Here is a 19,670-nt window from a genome sequence, read left to right on the forward strand (position 1 = left end):
CTTATTCAGACAGGGTCATATGTTCTTGAAGCACTGTTAAACTGTTCTGCCAGCAACGTAAACTAAGCCAGCTGACTTGTGCCTGCAGTTCATTAGGAAATGCGTGCAGAAATTGGTCTGTCAGCAGGGCTGTGAGGAAGAGGCCTCCAGCAGTGGGGCAGGGAACCCTTCCATACAGATTTGGGTTTGTTAAATAAAAACCATAAGTAACAAACTAGATGAAAATGGGGTAGGGAGGAAGTACTTTCGTTAACAATACTACATAGAAGGCAACAGTAAAGGCAGAGGCAAGTGCAAAAGGTGAGGACAGCTTAAAATTACCTTTCTAATTCCTTAAATAAGGAACCTGACTCCTGTTTCCCTTCTTGCTTTGGTAAAATCTGAGATCTAGCTAGATATAGAAAATAAAGCTATCATGACTCTCAAGCTGTGTATTTCCAATTGTGCATTTTGCAGCAATGGAAACAAAATCACATTGGCTGGTTTATCTGAAGAGCAATGGGGCTGTGATTTGACAACTGGAATCCAGTTATTAAATATGTTGCACAGGTTTTTTAAAGTCCAGTCTTCAATATATTTTTGTTGTTCTTTTTTTCCTTTTTAAGTGACTCAATGGCTTCAACCTGCTCTGAGCTTCTTTAACTGTCTTCCATTGAACTTCTGCTACTACTTAGTATTGGCTATTTCAAGATCTGATGGTTTAGTACACGTGATGCTTCTTGCAGAACACACCGATCTGCTGCAGCTCCTTTTGAGGTCTAGCTCCTTAATTAACCCTGCCTGTAAAACTGCATCCTTACTGCCCTGGCCCGGGGTGTTACACGTGGAATCTGTTTCTGCAGTTCCTGTGGTACAGTGCAAATGCCGCCTCTTGATAAGAAGCGCACAGCCCCGGTACTTTGTTGTGTTGCAGGGAATGTTGATTCTCTGCACTTTGGTGTAACAGCATCTTTGCTTCTGTTGTGCTAAGTGAATTCTGTAGATGTGTTTTTTCTGGTGGATGCAGAGCAGCAGAGGGGTGAGTTGCTCGCTGCACCATTCCAAACAAGTCTTTGCACACAGCCAAGCCAATAGCAGGTATGCTTTATGGGCCAGGCAGTCACAGGTCAATTTAACTAAACATTTATTATTTATTAAGTAATGGAAAAAATAGTAGGGTCCTGTAATGGATAACTCTGCCTCACATCTTCCAATTATTCTTTCATATATTTGTGCATATTATTTCATTTCCTAGCTTTGGTTGTACGTGGAGGTAATAAATAGAAATAAAAATCGAACATTAATAAAAACAACATAGGACAAAATTCTGCAAATCTCTTGTGTTACAGAAGTCAGTACATGATGCCTCAGAAGTTTTGCCTTTAGCTCAGCAAAGCTGGACTTTGCCCAGGTATGTCCAGCCACACGCCAGGAATTGCCCAGAGCAGCTGGGGCTGCCCTGGATCCCTGGAGTGCCCCCGGCCAGGCTGGATGGGGCTGGAGCAGCTGGGACAGGGGGAGGGGTCCCTGCCATGGCAGGGGTGAAGCTGGGTGAGCTTTAAGATCCAACCCCAAATGTTCTATGATTAACTACTCAGAGCATTTTCTCATTTCATCCTCTTTCATTCAAACCTGCAATTGCCAGGTGTGCTCACTGCAGCAGGCCAGCTGCATTTGGTCACTGAAAATGGATTGTGCACATTTTCTTTGAAACAAAACAACATAAAATGCCACCTGACTCACTTGATCCAGGGTGACGTGGTGACTTCATTTCCTGCCCTTTTTGTGTCAACTTACCAACTTCTAAAGCATTTGCTTCCTTTTTATAATCTTCTTGTTTCAACTTTTTTTTTTTAAGTGTTCCTAAAGTTTATTTTCTTTTGGATTTTCTAAGAATATTCCAAGAATGGAGGGGAAATAGAGTGCCCTTGTGATGTGCAGATCCTCAGAAAACAGATGAGCTATTCCCTACCCCTGCAGTGGGACAGAGCAGTCTGTGAAGCTGCTTGTTTTAAGTGTTACTCAAATTGATCTTCCTAATTTGGATTAAGTTTTACTTAATGAGGAAGTAATGAGATTATCATAGACAAAAAGGACTGTCTCTTTTGGGAACATACCATTTCTGAGACTTGACTTTATTTCAAAGAGAACTGTAATTCTTTCTTTAGGGGAATGCAAATTTAAATTACAATCAAACAATGGGATTTTTCTAGAAACTATTTTGGCACCGAATGATAGAAGTATTATACTGTGTATTTTCTTCCTGTGGAAAGGATTGACTGCTGCAAGATTAACACGTTCTGGATGGGTGCCATTTTCAGATAGTTAGTTCAACTAGAAGAGAAAGGATCTGATTAAGAGATCAAGCTCGTTATTTGTTTGTTATTTGTACTCCACACCCTACAATGGGAGTGAATCTTTGCCGCTTTTCCTTAACAATAATTAGGATCAGAGGGTTCAACAACTGCATATTAATATGCTTTTTCTTTTTCTTTAAATGAAAGCGTGAAGTAGCTAAGCAATTAACATTTCCATTAAACTTTAAAATCTTTTAAAAAGCCTTCCACAAAATGTTCAAGACATAGCCAGATATTCAAAAGAGAGCACTGAGAATAAGGGACTTCTGAGTTTGGGGATTTTTCCTGGGTTTGTATTTTCTAGGAACCTCTGCTCTAATGCATAATCCATGTTCCTGTTGATGCTGTTCTCGGTAAATCTGTGGTTCAGCTCTGCCTTTTTGGGGTGTAGCCCCAGCAGTACATCAGGTGAGCCAGGAGAGGACTGTGGCACGTGCTGTCACAGGGTTCTGCATCCTTCCTTCACACAAACCCAGGAGCACCTGCTGTACTGCCTCTGGTGATGCTGCTACACTGTGCTTTGTGAAGACTTGATCCATAGTATTGATTTTTGCATTTAATAACGCGAGTGATTTAAAACATGCACAAGAAATTATGTTTCAAAAGGCATGTCTGGCTCGTTAAGCACTGTGCCTCCCTGCCAGAAATCCATCTGCCCTTCTCTTGATGAGCAGCACGTTAGCTGGGAGGGAAACTGGCCCTGGTGACCCAGATCTGCGAAGGTTTATGTATGCAAACAACTTGTTGAATCGAGACAGTGGAATTAGGCTCTTTTAAAATCACTGGCTAAACTCACTGGAGCCCTTGCTTGTGGGACTGGGGCTGGGCTGGACCTGACTCATCCCCAGGAGCAGTTTGTGGCAGGCACCAGGCTTTGCTTCTTCCAGGAATGCTGACTGACACTGGGGAGTTTAATTTCTATTTAAATGAAGGGAAGGAGAGTCTTGCCTCAATATTGGCTATTTCCATATGTAAGAATAAACATCAGTCATATACCTCAGGCACCAGTGAGGGCTTGCATTAGGAATGTACTGAAGAGTTTGGCTGTGTTGGAGATGAAATCTTTCAAGAGAACAGGTTTTTATTGCCTAAAAGAGTTCAGTAGTGAAATACTAAATTGTCAAAGGAGCAGAAAGAGATTTGATAAACCTTGTGCTTTTTACTGCTGCTAAAAGATTTAGCTGTGGTGGCTGTAGGCAGAGCTGACTTGGGGGACAGATTTCTATGAACAGGGACTTGTGGCTGCTTGATCTTGTGCACTTTTTCTTTTTAAGAGGCATCAAGACTCCCAGCCTAGAGCCTGCAATGAAGTTTGAGCAAAGCTTTGAGGCAGGGTATTGGAATTTGGGCTTCGATGGTCTTCTATAGTATTGGAGAGGTTTCTAGATATATCTGCATTAAAGCAGAAATGAATATAACTGGCAGTGCTTTTATGATTTTGATTACTGTGTTTACTAGTTACTGAAGATAAAGTGCAGATTTATATGGATCTTGTCCTTTTCCAGAACCATCTCAGCACTCACTTTCAGTGTTTTAGTTAGGTCATAATGTTAAATAACAGAAAAAAATGCCCATGAAAGGCTGAGATCAAATACAAACGTATGACATCATTGTGGAAGAGAGAAATGTGTTGGCTAGAAGGGAATAAGGACTTGGTTCATCAAATACAGTAGCCCTGAATTTACAGAAAATGGCCAGTAAATTTTTTGGCATCAGTTCTCTTCTCAAGATGTGTTCTTGGTTTCTTGTGAAAAGAGGTGAAGCTAAGGTTAATATGTGTGAAGTTTTTTCAAATACTGACATTAAATCAGAAACATGTCAGCAGAAAGAAGATACTAACAATTTTCCAAATGAACAAAAAAAAAAAAAAAAAAAAAAAAAAAAAAAAAAAAAAGACCCAGAACCCAGAGGGGTAGCTCTGCTGCTGCTAATCTTTCTAGTATCCATAGTTATTTTTCAAAAAGGACAGCGTGTCTTGTGTCACAAGCCTGTCATGTAAAGCTGGCCAGATGGACCCAGATTAGGATGATGGCTCCCCAAATGTGCAATACAGGAGGATGACGCTGATGCAGCAGCTGCGCAGGGAACAGCAATAAAAGGTTTTAATAGAGGGAAGTGGCTCTGATGGATCCAATCTTCTTAGAGCTTTTGAGTACTCCCAATTTTCCATCAGTGTTATTTTTGCCTTCATTATACGGTGTAGATGAGAGCCACTGTAGTACTCCCTTCCCAAGTTTATCAGTAGAAGCAGTGCTCAGATGATCAGAAACCAAAAAAAGCAGGCAGGAGGAAGACTGACTGTCTGCAGCAGAGGGCTGGATGCAGTGTCAAACACCTCACAGCAAAGTACACTGTAAACTGTCTTCAGCTGCAGTCTCACCTTTTTATTTGAGTGACATTAATAGCTCTCTGTCAGAGTAGTCCCCTTTACGCTTCTTCTGCTGGTCTTCCTTCCACCCTTCCTGTTGCATTGTGCCATCCTTGGAATTCGTAGGGATAAACTAGCTCATCTCACTAGAACAGTGAGCAAGTAACTCCACAAATGAACACATTTTGCTGCTCTACTGTTTGCTGTGCTGCTGCTTGCTGTGGGAGCAGGCATATGTCAAAGGTATGACAAAGAGATGGAATTTTGTGTGCATGAAATTTTGGCACAGTACGGCTGGGTTTGAGGGAGAGGGTTCATGGGGAGCCTTGCTGGACGTGGCCTTTCCCTTCTGGAGTGACTCAGCTTTGATTCAGTTCAGCTGAAACACCTCAGGTGGATCTATTGCTCCTATTGCTGTGCCAGACCTGGGATGACACCAATGCATGCTTAATTGAAAGCAAGGGGTTTGACACATACACAACACAGTAAAGAAATGTCTTGTAACACATTGCATCTGAAACATCCCGTGTGACCCATGATGATGTGGGTGCTCAATACACGCTGCTCACCAAGAGCTGAGCCACTGCTGCCCAGACAACTGCCCTGGTTTCACAGGTGTTACTGCAGAGCGGGTCAAAGGGACCAGGCAGCCTTCAAACGAAGGAAAGTGGGATCTTTCCAGGCTTAATTTCTATAAAGCAAAGAGCACCTCAAAACCTGATCTTACATTTGGATCAAGGGACTCACGTTTTGAAAAGCATAAAGCAAAGAATAGATGAGCTATGTCACAGCATTACAAATTCATCAAGGAAATAGAATTTTCTTTTCTTGGCTGCTAAATGGTATGAGGCCCATGAAATGTCTCCTAAAGTGAAAGATAAACTAGAGGAATTTCTGTCTAACTACACTTTTTGTGAGACATACATCTTCTCAAAAAAACAATAGATATTTTTGAAAGTGTTTTTAGATTGCATCCACAATGTTGGTATTCTCAAAATATATTCTTGTTTCTCAACAGGTATAAAAAATAAAGATGGGTGAACTGGACCATGGAACATTGTTTTCAGCTCATAGGATCAGTGGTGGAGGTATGTATGCTCCTGTTTAAGTTTAATTGTTTTCTCGACTGTTTCTGAAACACTCTGCAATTAACAGCCTCACGTGGGAGCTGTTATAGCACCCTGGTTATGGTTTGAGTTGGGCCTCAGAGCCCACCCAGTGCCACCCCTGCCATGGCAGGGACACCTCCCACTGTCCCAGGTGCTCCAGCCCCAGTGTCCAGCCTGGCCTGGGGCACTGCCAGGGATCTAGGGGCAGCACAGCTGCTCTGGGCACCTGTGCCAGGGCTCACCTCCCTCCCAGGGAACAATTCCTTCTTTAGTTCCTGTGTGTATCCACCCTCCTTTCGGGCTGCAGCTGTTGCCCCTCATGCTGTCCCTCACAGATCCTGGTAAAGAGCCTTTCTGTTTCCCATATAAGCCCCCTTTACATACGAAGAGGCTGCAACAAACCTTCCCTGGAGTCTCCTCTAGCCAAACATCCCCACCTCTCTCAGCCTGTCTTCCCAGGAGAAATGTTCCAGCCCATTCCCACGGTCTCTGGGCTGGATTTCTGTCCCCCTGTGCCAGGGTCCTGGAGCTGAGTGTTGGTCTCTGCAGGTGCAGAGGGGCAGAACACCTCCCCTGGCACCATTCATAAAATGAATTAACAGCTGAATTCCACCTGCCTCTGCTGCAGCCCAGGCCCAGGCTGGCTCGCTGGGCTCCTTGCCAGCTCATGCCCAGTTTTTTTGCGCACAGGATCCCCAGGCTGCCGTCCCCAGGGCTGCTCCCATCCACTCAGTGCCCAGTCTCTGCCTGTAAATGAAGTTTAAAATGAATTGATAACTAAATTCACATGTAAACTAAAGACTTTTCAAATTAACTTTTTGTAAGCAGAAGACTGGTTACTATTTCTTATATAACTTTATGGTAGCATATTAGTTTGTGTTTGTTTCAAATTGTCATTCACCAGCTAACAGTACTGGTATGAAAACTTCTAGTGTTGAAAACATTGGGTCTGATTTCTATCTATAGAGCTTTTGTTTTATGGCTCACACTTAAATTATTTCTCAAGAATTTGAAATGTCCTTATGTGTTTTATATGATAACTAGACAATTTGGTGGTTCCTGCCAGAAATGCTGTTTGCAGCCAGAAGTACAAACCTGCTGACTACAAACATCTGTATGAACTTGCTGCAGAGGCAAAAATGGCCTCTGCACAAATTCAGTTAAAGGTAAGATTTCTGTTTTATTTGTAACGAGAATGCTTTTGAAATTCAGAGATCATATTTCTTTCAGCCAGAGGGGGTCAAATAGGAAAGTTTCTCATAGCTGTACTGTGATTTGGATGTGTTAATGTCAATGTGGGGACTTTCTTCAGATCAGGGATGCAAAGTATGTGTGGATTCTACTACCTCAAAAGACAGGAACAATTTGTATTTTACTGCTTTGAGGAAATTCACCCAAACTTATTACACAATCCTGGAAGCAATGAAGAATTTGTGGGAGTAAATGGGAAGGGAAGGCTGATGCAGAAAAAAAAGCCAAACAAAAAGGAATGAAGTGAGGATTTTCAGAAGTCAAGCAGAGGTAGACCTTAAAAAGAAGATTAAAAATGTTTAATAGCCATAAAATGTAAATGTGGAGCAGACAGAAAGGGATGAATTGGTGCAGAACATCTCAAGGGGTAAAGACAAGAGGAGCCTTATTTAATGCTAGAGAAGGGTGAATGAGAGAAAAAAAAATACATACTTCCTTTATAATATTGCTTCTTTAGTGCATGTAAGTATCATATATCAACGATTCTGGCAGATATTGGTCATGGACTGGCAATGCCAAATTCTACTGAATTCATTCAAGCTTTATTTTTTCATCTTTCTTTCATTTTTTCACCTTCTCAAGTGTTTTCCAACTGAGTAGGCAGTAAAATATATATGGTGGAGGCTCCAGAGAGACTAGTATGTGTTCCACCTACTACTTTTTGTTGCTGATTCAAGCCATTCAGATTTTGAAGAGCTGGGTTACTCTTCCTTTGAGGTGGAGCCAAAGAAACAAATGGTAAATCAGCTGCTGACTGCTTAAGAAATAAAAATACACCTCAACAGGGAAAAAATGTAATATTGCAGCAGTTATACATAAATAGCAATGCTATTGCTATAAAATAATTTCAGGAGCATATTGAACTTGACATACAGAAGTACTTCAACTTTTGTTTCACTTAGTTTTGGAATTGGTTTGAAGATGTAACTATTTTCAAATCGCTTTAAATACAGTATTCTGTTTGCCTAAGTCTGATTTCATATAGGAGTTTTCATGTTGTAACAAGAGAAAGAAGTAACAGTAATATGTTTCATGAGATAGAGGAAACTATAAGTAGCTTTTAAAGTGTGAAAATGTGTAAGCAATAAAATCGAGACATTATCTTTGATGCACAAGTATTGTAACACTGTGATTGAAAGCGTGGAACACACGTGTTCAGACTCCAGCCAGGCCCAGGTGCAGCTCCTGCAGCCCCTCGTGTCCAGCCACAGGCACGCAGTGTCCCCACAGCCCCGTGGCAGCCCCTCACCCCAGCCACAGCCCCAAGGCAGGCGTGGTGCCCAGCACAGGGCTCAGCCACCTCCCAGCTGGGTTCTGCCTGGGACACTGCCCGAGCCAGGTGTGCTCCCCCAGAGGCGGGCTCAGGCTCACCTGCTGTGCTTCTCGTGTCCAAAGCAGCATTTCAGCTTTGGTGGTGGGTGGCTGGGGGGCTGTGATTGCAGTTTTCCAGCCCTTCCTTGCCTGTGTGTGGGTGCTGCAAGGAGCAGCTCCTGCCCTTTTCCAGCCCGTGTCCCCAGCCCCGCTGGGGCAGCAGTGGGGACATGCTGGGGACAGTCTGTGTCCCTGGGTGCGTGTGCTCCGTGCTCTGGTGCGGGTGAACACGGAGGGGCTGTGGTGGGGTTCTGCAGCTTTGCCCTGGGCACGAAAGCTGCAGGTTTTTCCACCTGAGCCAAGTGGAGTCCCAGCAGTTTGACCCGAAACATCATTCCTCTGCTGAACTGGATGTGGAGTGAGGTCTTTATTCACTTCTCTCTGTTATGAACTAGGACAAGACTTCCCCAGGTATTTTTCTTGCCTTGCTGCCATTCTGCCATAGGGCAATGTCTCTGTGTGAGGGGGGAGCTGGGCAGGGGAAAAGGGTCAGTGCAGGAGCCGTGGGAGCTGCTGGGGTCAGCTCTGGAGGAAAGGGACAGCAAGGGAGCACCAGGGAAGGGTGGGAAGGAGCTTTGTCCTCAGCATGCACCGAGAGGCAGGAGGGTGAGAGGAAGCTTCTCTCGGGCTTCTGATCCTTCTTCCTTCATTGTTGGCTGCCCCGAGTCAGCTGCTTCCACTTCAGCAGCCTTCCCCTGGCAGGCTTTCCTCTGGTTTAAGCAGGAACTCCATCTGTTCCAAAAGCAGGTATTCCTATTTTACTCAAAGTGTGAAGCAATGTTTTTGTGAAGTCCTCAGTTTGAGAGCCCCTCTACTTGGATAGATTTTGTAAAAAACTGCTTTTTTAGTAATACATTTTTGAAATTCTTCTTCTTGACATACTTTCAGTCTTTCATCTTTCCACCAGTAAGAAAATATGTTTTTTGTTCTTTTGCTTATCCTTCCTCATCATTACTTCCAGGGACATAGGGATGGGACAGGAAAGAGAAAATGGACTGATTTTTTTTCACTTTCTCCTCTCATTTATTGTGATTTGAAACGCAACAAACTTATTTAATGAAAATTGGTTACATTTGACTCCATTGTTCTTTAGAAAAACACAGTTTTTAATAAAAGCTAATTAACAAGTATTTAAGTTTCCATGTGAAGGCATTTGATAAAGCTGTTGAATATGTTCAAAACACAACCTTTAATTTTCCCTGCAGATTAAAAAAGCAGAGCAAGTTTCAAAAATTAGCAAAGAGCAAATGCTGCTGAAACAGCATCGTCAGGTGTGGTGGCAAGAATATAAAAGACTGAGTGAGAGCAGGTAAGGGCTGAGGAATCAGAATGAGTGATTACTAAAGAGACGAGCAGACAGTTTTTGGGCTGGCATAATTGATTAAAGGGACACTGAGAGAAAAAAGATTCTAATACCTGATCGGAAGGTATTTTTGTGTGGGGAATGAAGGTTTGTGTTCCTCATGGAGAGCTCACCTGAGGGCAGGGAGAACAGGGAATGTTGCTCTCAGAGCTGTTCGGTTGATCTGCAGCATCTGAAGGCTCTCTTTGTGAGAGTATCTAAAGTTTTCAGATGCCTTTAGTTCCTTCAGAGGCTGTCTCTGGGCTGTGTGTTGAGGTCACGCAACAGGGGACATTAACAGTGCTCTTGTCCATTATGCTGTGTACTCAACAAGAGCATTTGTGGCTTCTTTACCTTCTTTGTGTCCAAGGCCTTCACTTCATACCTTCCCAGGCAAAGAATCCCCTTTTTCATGTAATTATTGGAGTATTTGAGGCTCATCATTCTTGCAAATGTAATGAGTAAGAAATTAGGTCTTCTGCAAAATGCATGTTCATTTCCTTCAGGCAAAAAGCAGAAGAAGAAATGAAGACTTTTCTTGATGAAGAATGTCATAAGAACAACTTTTTTTTTGATTTGAGGGAATTGGGTAAGAATTTTTTATTAACTTCCTAATTATTTTTTAATAGCCAACATTGTCTTCATTGTTTGTTTGGGTTTTTTAATCGCTTCCTTGACAGGTTTAGATTTACAGAGCACAGTGCTGTGTAGCATTTTTTGTGTGTTTGATAAAGCTTTATGTTCATACAGAGCAGAAGTTGTCCAAGGAGTGGGACACCTATCAAACAAACGCTTTAGTTCCTGTCTGGCAGCTCAAGGAGGATTTGAAACTCAAGCTGTCTCAAGTGCAGCGTTACCTCTCAAAAGAATCTTGTCAGAAACCCAAGATCAATTCAGCTGAGGTGTTACAGCAGGTCGGTGTTTTAACTTCATTTTTACAATTTATTATCACCATATTTTTAGCATTTTCATTTATTTTTGTGTTGAACTTTGAGACTATAACTCTCATGCAGAGTGTGCCATAAACCCCCCTTCATATCATGGTGTAAATCTGCTCACCAAAGTCTGTAAAAGCGTAGCAGTGTAGGGCTGGAAACCTGACTCTTTCTAAATAAGAGTTTTCATATTGTAGCAAGAGAAACAGTAACAGTAACATGTTTCATGAAATAGATCAAATTTATGAAGAATCAACAGAAGGCAATTTTGGAAGGTCTCATCCTTGAAAGTCTGGCTTTGGAAAGAGAGCTCGAGGAGTACAAAGAAAATGTAAGCTTTTCCTTATAAGTTCAAGTAGAATTTCATTGAGGGGGTAAATATGGTGCAGAGTAGTGCCCTGAGCAGCATTTCTTCATTGCAGGCAGTAGTGCACTCTTCTGAAGAGAAAAACGGGCTTTTCCTTGAGGTTCCTCCCGAGCTGCTGTCTCTGGAATGCCCCTACCCTGACCTGAAGGCCCTGCTGATGGAGGAGTACCAGGAGCTCACCAGGGGCTACTGGGCGAGGCTTCAGGAGGTGGATCAGCAGCTGGAGGCTTTGTCTAGGTACTGCCCCGTCTGTGCAGCCCTCGGCAGAGATGAGCTGTGTGCCCGAGTGTGATCTGGGAGCTGTGGGGGCTGTGCTTGGCTGGTCTGGCTCTGCTCTGTGCCAGCAGTGGAGGCACTGCCCAGCCCTGGACAGTGCTGTTCTCACAGCTGGCAGTGAGGCCAGTCCTTGCAGGAGTTATCAGCTGAAATAATAAGCAGTGTGTTTGTGGATTAAGGAACCAACAGGCTGGCGTGCATCAAATGTCCTTTGCATATTGTATATCATATGTCCTCTTGCAGGAATGGAAATTGCTCCTTCTGTATGGTAATTACACTAGCAAGATTGTGACAGAGAAGTACAGTCTTTTTCCAAGACACACCTCCAGGGCTTTTATCAATCAAGCAGATAAAAAGGTCCCATCTTTTCACAAATTTTGGATCACTGCAGTAATTGTTATCACAAAGAAATGTAAAATATGTATATAGCTCTGACTCAGATAACCAAAAGGAGGAGAGATTTTTCTGTAAATGAAAATGTTTATTGAAAGAGCAGTATTCATAATGATCTAGAAATGTAATAAACCTGTGTATTTACAATATAAAGCTTAGCCTTTCTGCTGAGGCTGTCTAGAGTCCAGGAGGTCCTGAGTTGCAGACATTGCATGGCCTTTGTTTTTGCAATCCCTGGTATTCCTTTGGATGGCTTCAGGTTGTCAAAAGACTAAGAAGGGGTAGGCTAGTGGAATGGTTTGAAGCCTGGGCAGGAGAACAGGAAGGTCCCTGAATTTCTTTGGTAAAACAATCGGATGTTGCTTCCAAATTGGTTTTCTGTGTACACACACAGTGCAGTGTTTGTTCTGTCCCTGCTGCTGGCTGAGCCTGGTGTGCTGAAACAGGCTGAAGATGCTGGTGCACAGAAAGGGATGCTATGATCTACTTATCCTTTGTACAGATTGTACAAATACTCTGTGTGTTCTTCTTGTGGTACCTGAAACATAATGTATGTTATTACTGGAGCATCCTGGCTGTTAGAACACGACACTTATTGAAATTGTTTTGATTTATCCCACCAAATTGTTTTGATTTATCCCACCAAATTGTTTTGATTTATCCCACCAAATTGTTTTGATTTATGGGGCCACAAATGGCAAATTTTAGCAGTTCTTTTGCTGCTCTCTCTGATATTTTGGTATAGTTTCTCTTAGATAAGAAGTTTTAACAACCTCAGTGAGAGAACCTGAGACAAATGCTAAATCACTAAATATGTACAAGGTCTTTCTAGCAGTTTTTATCAAATTTGTGTCAAAATTTGTGATCAACACAATTTTGGTGAAAATTCATAAATTAAAATCCTTGACTCACACAGCATGTGTGCTACTGAACAATAGACAGGCCTGGATATAGACAACATAATTTCTGAAAATGGTTGAAAAATCTGCCATGGTATTTTCACTGATCATAGGCCAGCTGCGAGTTTAGGCCTGGAGCTAGCTAATTTTTCACCAATAATTAAATAATATCGGGACTTAAAGATAAAATGCCATATTTGCAATGGAAAGAAAATCAGTTGTAGCCTGAACACGTGTGCGGTGGCTCTTTGAAGGAAGGAGGGTGTGATCTCTAGGTGGGAAACACGCAGTGGATGCAGCTGGGGGACGTGCTGGTGGTGGGGCAGGAACCTGCTGGGCTGGGAGAGGCTGCAGGGCCACAGACCCAGTCTGGGCCAGCGTGCCTGTCCTGAGACCTGGGAACGGAGGGAATCATAAATGAACCCCCAGCAATCGTCTCAGGCATTTGATTTCAAACCACACCTTGGGCACTTCTGTTTGCCTTCTGGTCTCCAAATCTTTAATGTGTTGCTCATTTAGGTTCCAATGATCTTATCCACAACAGGATAAAAAATGAGTTTTCAATTTTAAAAAAAGAAAGACTTTGTTCTTGTAGCATTGCTTGCTTCCGAGGTATGGGTTTGTAAAACTCAACTCACTTCTTACATTTATATTGGCTAATTTGCATGGAGATATCCTATGAGTTTGCAAAGATGCAGCCTTGTGATTGAAGTATTCTATAATTCATCATGCTAACTGTGATCCAGCTGGCACAGACAACGCTGTCAGAAATGGAGTGACAGGTCCTTGACCTTGGTGTGTATCCCCTGTGCTCTGCTGTTCATGCAGCCTGAACAAAGCCTTTGCAGTCACTGTCGTTGCTCTGTACCCAGAGACCACACAGCCTCCTGCAATACACTTATTTCTTATTTGTGTGATTTGAGAAGTTGCTCAGTAGCATGTGATTCTATGATAACACAATAGCTTGGTCACTTCAGCTGGGTCACCTGGCCACTTCACTTCCTCTGTCATCATATGTTGATTGTACAGTAAAGAAACCTTCAGTTCATACTCTGGCATTGCACGTCGCATTTTTTAACACTTCAGACTGTCTGGAACAGAGAATTTGGTACATAAAATGTTCAAAAAAGGTACTTTAGAATAAGATAATGTTCTGGTCTGGTCTGTTCTGTGTGATTTTAATTCACAATAGAATGCACATTGCACTAGTCATTGCTTTTAGAAATGGAAGAAGAGCTTGGCTTTGTTTTCAAGCCTTATACAGGATTACAATATTTTATAAGCTAATTTTTTTTTGATGTTGCTGAAAGACAAATTTTTGTGTTTGGGCAATACTTAGGTTGTGAGCTATCCCACAAATTATGGGCTTGGACTGATGCGTGTTAGAATGATTCTCTAAGCACTATTGTATTTTTCTTCCCCACAATTTCCAAGGATTTCTGAATTATTCAAATCACTGAAGGATGAATGGCATCCTGCAGACTCAGCACTGCATCCTGTGCAGCATCCTTTCAAAGGGATGGGGAGCAGGACAGAGAGGAGTGGGTTCAGCTCCTGTCCCAGGCCCTGCCTGGCTGCTTCTGCTGCAGCAATGGGCAGCGCCTCCGGCGACAGCAGGGCTTGGCTTCTCACCTGTGTCACGGTGGCACCGTGTGTGTGGTGGCATTGTGGCACCGTGTGTGTGGTGGCATTGTGGCACTGTGGTGGCATTGTGGCACACTGTCGCAGTGGCACCGTGTGTGAGGTGTCACTGTGGCACACTGTTGTGGAGGCACTGTGTGTGTCATGGTGGCACTATGTATATGGTGGCACCGTGTGTGTGGTGGCATTGTGGCACTCTGTCATGGTGGCACTGTGTGTGTGGTGGCATTGTGGCACTCTGTCATGGTGGCACAGTGGCACTGTGGTGGCATTGTGGCACTCTGTCGCGGTGGCACTGTGCATGTGGTGGCACTGTGTGTGTCACTATGTATACGGTGGCACTGTGTGTGCCAGCAAACGGACGCGACACGCTGCCGGTCCCCGCTGCCGGTCCCCGCTGCCGGTCCCCGCTGCCGGTCCCCGCTGCCGGTCCCCGCTGCCGGTCCCCGCTGCCACAGCGAGGGATGTGCGGGATTCCAGCGGGGACAGGAGCGTCCCCTGGAGCGGTTTGTATTCCTTGGCTGTGTAAAGCCGGGGATTAGTGCTGGGTAAATCTGTTTCAAAGGAAGCAGCTGCCTCAGGGCTGTGCGCTAAGACAATTGCTGTGTTTCAGCTCTGAAACAAAATAAAGATTGTGCTGTGCTCTGGTACAATGCTGCATACAAGAAAACCAAGCTCTACATTGAGAATTTGGGTCAGGCATTCAGCCTGGTCAATTCTTGACAGTGCAGAATCTTGATAATACCATAAATATTCACGTCAAATGTGTTGTCGCTTTTCAGACTTGTTTCAGATGAGATATTCCTTTCTGGAATTTTACGGAAGTGTGAGGAGACATCTCAGATTGACTCAGCAGGATATGTTGAAATTCTCCATGTGTTTGGTGGCTATGAATATGCTGGGCTGGGTCATGCTGTTTTGGGTTTTTTGGTTGGTTTGGGTTTTTTTTTCCACTATTTTTCTATGAGCAGCTGACAAAATCTCGGCACAGCTGACAAATTTTGGCACAGCTGACAAACCAAGGCATTGGCAGTCAGCTTGTCCCTACTTACAATAAACTACTTGTAGCTCTCTCTCCAGCTGATTGCTCCCCAGAGGATCTCCCGCTGAAATTTCTCCTAGTTTGGAGCAGTGCAGAGGCCCGTGGTTAGCTGGCCATCAGAGGACTGCAAATCAGAGGGAGCTGACAGGTGTGCGGGGCAGGGAGAGGAGGAGCTGCAGGACAGGCCGGGGCTGGGGCTGCAGCAGCTCTGCTGGTCCCCGCTCCCGAGTTCCTGGGGTAATGCCCCGACCAGGAGGGATCGCACCCTGCCTCAAATCTGCAGGCAGGTCTGTTTGCTCACCAACCTGCACGGGCAGAAATAGCCAAAGTAAGATGTTACAAAACAGAATCTCAGCTCCTAGATCCGTCTCACTACTGTCACTGCAGTGGCATGTTCAGGTGTCACCGTACTGAGGTGTGTCACCTCACGTTGAGGTGTGTCAGGACTCACAGAGGAAGATTACTGATTTCTCTAATAGTAGATCATGGAGTCTAGCTTAATGTTAATTACCTGTGAGGTTTCTCACAAAAATCCCCTTGTTGAGGCACCTGTTCTTTCTCCTGTGTAAGGATGAGGCTGTTCCAACACCTCACTGGATGCAGTGCTATGGAATACTGAGACAGGGCTGCTGGCTTGGGGAGTGCAGGAACTGCAGCAGCTGGAGGCAGCAGGAATTTGGGGGGTGGGTAGAGTCTCATGATTGCCTTCTTTTAATTATCCCTGGGCTTGTAGTCACTTCTGAAACCAGGTCACTGGGCTAGAGAGACCTTTTGGTCTGACTCAGTGGTGCTGCTTGGATGTTAATGCTGACAATGACAGCCTGACATTAATCCCTTCAGGGCCAAGAGTTCAGAGGGAGGCTAAAAATCTGCATGCCAGCCTGTGGTGTTCTTTCAGATGGATGTTACTTCTTGCTCCTCTCATTTTCTGAGGCAGAGGCATGCGAGCTGATTACTATAGATCCTGCTCTAAAAAATGGTGACTCTGATGCCTTGCTGATGGGTTTATGGCTGTTAGGAGCTTGGCAAACTAGATCCTCATTTAGCTGTGTGCAAGGATTGTCACTTCATTCATTCCCTTTTGATCATTTATTTAGTGCTCAGTGGTGGAGTCTGATCATCTTGTTCTTTTTACGCTGTATTTTCCCTGTGGGGTCACTGATTATCCATCATGTGGCATGAAACACAGGGACATTCCCCAGTAGAAATCCAGATTACAAACAGAACAATTCACTCAAATGATGACACGGTAAGTGTCATATCAGCAAAGCAATGTACGTTTGCTTTATTTCATTAATCTGATCTTGTCACCTCTAACCCGACATCAGTTTACAGCATCAGGACTGGGAGCCCACTCGGGGCTGGGCTGTCCAGAACCAAACTCCTCCTTTTCAGTGGCTGAGTTATACTGGGATGGATTGTTTGTATTCCTATAGGAACAGTGACTGGAAGGAAGAAGATCAGTGGGTTTTCCAGTCTGTTATCAATCAGTACCCAAGCGATCTTCAGAGGAGGAGGACTTTGTACCTGGATGTGCTGCAGAGGTATCTTCCCCACAAATCCAGGCAGGAGCTGGTCAGTGCTGGTTTACCTATTCATTCAAATATACAAATTCTTAAACTGTCTAGTGAACAGTTGTATTAAAGAATGTATGTTTATTGAATTGTTTTCATTTTAAAGTTTCTTAATTATAAATTTTGTTCTGCACAGTAAAGAAGAAACATCCCTGTTTTTAAAATGCAGGAATTTTAAAACCTATCATCTCTTCAAAACAACTCCTGGGCAGATTTTTAAGTTCCTCATAGTCTTACAGCCAAACTCACGAAAATAATTTGTTAGCATTGTTTCTGCTGTACAGTTTTATAGCTGTGTTATGCCACTCTGCTTCTCTTGGTGTTTTTATTTTTCATGAGGATGTACAGCCTTGTTGCACAGTCTTGGAATAGTTATTTTAATTGTTCTGTGGCACATACATAGCATGAAGAGTAGAAAGTTATCTCCCACTCTAAGGGAGAGGCTATTTTTATACACATAATGCTTTCAAATTGATTGCTGATTCCTCTTGCACTCCACAGTGAATAAGCACATAGCAGCTAATTGAGAAACCCATTTCGAGGCCAGAACACTTCAGGATGTCATAAGGAAAGTAGGAGGCTTTTCTTATCTCTGTCTGTATTTTTAGACCATCTACTTCCCTGTGTTTGAGGAGTGTCTAGTGCAAAGGAATGACAGTGAAGTGATACTGCTAATTAGCCAGAGTTTCACTAAAAATACAGTTCTTGTGGATTTCAGGAATTTTGCCCTGGACTGAACAGGGCTGAATAGTCACGTGCTTTGGACAATGCAGGTATGTTTTAGGCACAGCCACTATTACAGAGTCTCCCTGCACCTTGGAAGGTTCATTTAAAATTTAAAAATCCTAGTTCTACATTGAGCTGATGTGTCTTGGTATGTGTATTAGCATGATGACTCTGGAAATGTTAAAGCACTGTTGTGTCACACTGGAACAGCAGCCTGGAGCCTTCCTCGCCTCCTCCCCCTGAGCAGAGTGGCCAGGGGTCACTCAGAGCCTGATCCCAGAGCAGATCCTCGGAGAGCTCTGTGTTTGGAGGAGCAAACTCCAGCCCCTGCCTTGCTGAGGAGTGTTGTGGCTCCAGGAGCCTGAGAGTCTGGGCAGCAGCCCTGGCAGTGGGAGTGCTGAGCCAGAGTGTGGTTTGGCCGTGGGGAAGGAAGCTCGAGGTGCAGTTCAGCCAGCCAGGAGCTGATAGGAATATCTGTGAGTCAGCATCCCCTGCTCCCTGCCAGAGGCATGGAATTAGCATCTGGAATGGTCCCCTTGACACCTGAGAGCAGCCAGCCATCTCTAGAATCTCATTCATCCCTGTATATTTTGGGGATATGAGACAGGTTCAAGACTCTACTGCCTCATTCCCTGCAGCCTTACCTGATACTGCTTCCATCAAGGTCTTGAACCTTGAATATCCTCACCAACCTCACTGAATTAGGCCAAAGAAAGTGGATTTTGGATTAAACACTCCCCGTTTTTGCTAGGTGGTGACACTGATGGTGGCACTGTGCTGCTTGGCGAACTAAGATTTTATTTCCAAATTTCCTGCTAGGAAAGAAGTGAAGCTGATTCCTGCCTGTACTGCGTTTGTACAATTGCTGTTATTGGTGTCCTGTTTCTCTGCCAGGAGAAGCCTCATCTTGCTGGAAGTGCCCAATATCTCTGGAGATATATAGAAGGACCTGCTCATTGGAGATATATAGAAGGACCTACTTTTATGTTATGTCCTTCAGGGCAGGGGGGGACCCTTGCATTCCATTTATTCCCACTGCAAAAGCTCAGCTGAACAGAGCAGTGGGCCAGGGGGATGCTGTGGTGCTGGAGGGTGTCACTGCCCAGGACACCAGGACATGGTGACATCCCTGGCACCTGGCAGAGTGCCCTGGGCCTGCACTGTGCATTCCGTGGGAATACTGGGGATACAGGAGCTAAATCAGTTACAGCCAGGCTTGCAAACATGTCTGGAATTATAATTTTATTGATGAATAGTTTTTAAGCCTTTCTGAAATGCCTTCCTCTTTCAGGTTGCTCATGAGAAGGCTTGGGATCATTGCCATTCCATCAGGAAGCAGCGCCGGGTGCTGCTGTCAGCCTGGGCTCAGGTCAGGAAAGCCTTTGTCCTCAGGGCCGTGGCCACTGCAGCTGAAGCTGCTGCTGCTCACGAGGCACAAGTGGTGCTGGCTGATTGCAGGCAAAAGCAACTGGAGATCTGTGCTGGTCTGAAAGCAAAGGTACGTTCAGTTATAAATCCATCACCAAATCTGCATCTAACAGATGTGTTCAAAGTGAAGTTTTTTACATGAGCATGAATCTGTTTTCAGGCAAATAAGGGATATCTGTCTGTCCTTCTGGGTTTTTTTAAGAATGCTTTTTAAAACATGAAACAATGGATCCCATAACTTGTTTGGCCTTGTTATAGAAGGTTCACAATATTCTGATTTACTGTGGTAAGAGGTGAAAAAAGATAAAAATACCTGTGTGGCTTTGGTAAGTGAATAGAGTAAAGTGGGAGGCGGCTGGACACAAGAGGAAGATGTTGTGATGTTCATGCCTAAGGTGTTTGTAGGAGGAATCCCATTTCTGGGCATGAGAGTCATGTTCAGATTTGTTTAAACTGCTCTCTGTGATTTTTGACTTGCACAGAAATGAACATCTGAGAGCACGCATGATGTGTTATTCTCACTTTACCAATATTCTCTCTGCTGTGCCCTCGCTTTTCAGTGAAATACTAAACACTTGATTCAGGTTTCCTACGAGAAGGCAAGCATGGTAA

General features: G+C 43.9%; 1 protein-coding gene across 2 annotated transcripts in view; it reads left to right on the forward strand.

Moving 5' to 3' along the window:
- The window catches only part of CCDC148 (coiled-coil domain containing 148), a 45,548-nt gene that overhangs the window by 5,492 nt on the left and 20,386 nt on the right, over positions 1–19,670 (forward strand). Inside the window, exons 2-10 of one of the 2 annotated variants that reach the window (XM_038141990.1) lie at positions 5,723–5,792; positions 6,858–6,979; positions 9,641–9,744; positions 10,284–10,366; positions 10,528–10,691; positions 10,948–11,043; positions 11,135–11,316; positions 16,767–16,905; positions 18,922–19,128. In XM_038141990.1, coding sequence (XP_037997918.1) covers positions 5,738–5,792; positions 6,858–6,979; positions 9,641–9,744; positions 10,284–10,366; positions 10,528–10,691; positions 10,948–11,043; positions 11,135–11,316; positions 16,767–16,905; positions 18,922–19,128 — 1,152 coding nt within the window. In that variant the 5' untranslated portion in view covers positions 5,723–5,737. The remainder of the gene's footprint in view (positions 1–5,722; positions 5,793–6,857; positions 6,980–9,640; positions 9,745–10,283; positions 10,367–10,527; positions 10,692–10,947; positions 11,044–11,134; positions 11,317–16,766; positions 16,906–18,921; positions 19,129–19,670) is intronic. The other variant, XM_038141991.1, reaches the window with a different exon arrangement.

The sequence above is a fragment of the Motacilla alba genome, chromosome 7 (assembly GCF_015832195.1).
Source record: "Motacilla alba alba isolate MOTALB_02 chromosome 7, Motacilla_alba_V1.0_pri, whole genome shotgun sequence".
Classification (NCBI taxonomy): domain Eukaryota; kingdom Metazoa; phylum Chordata; class Aves; order Passeriformes; family Motacillidae; genus Motacilla; species Motacilla alba.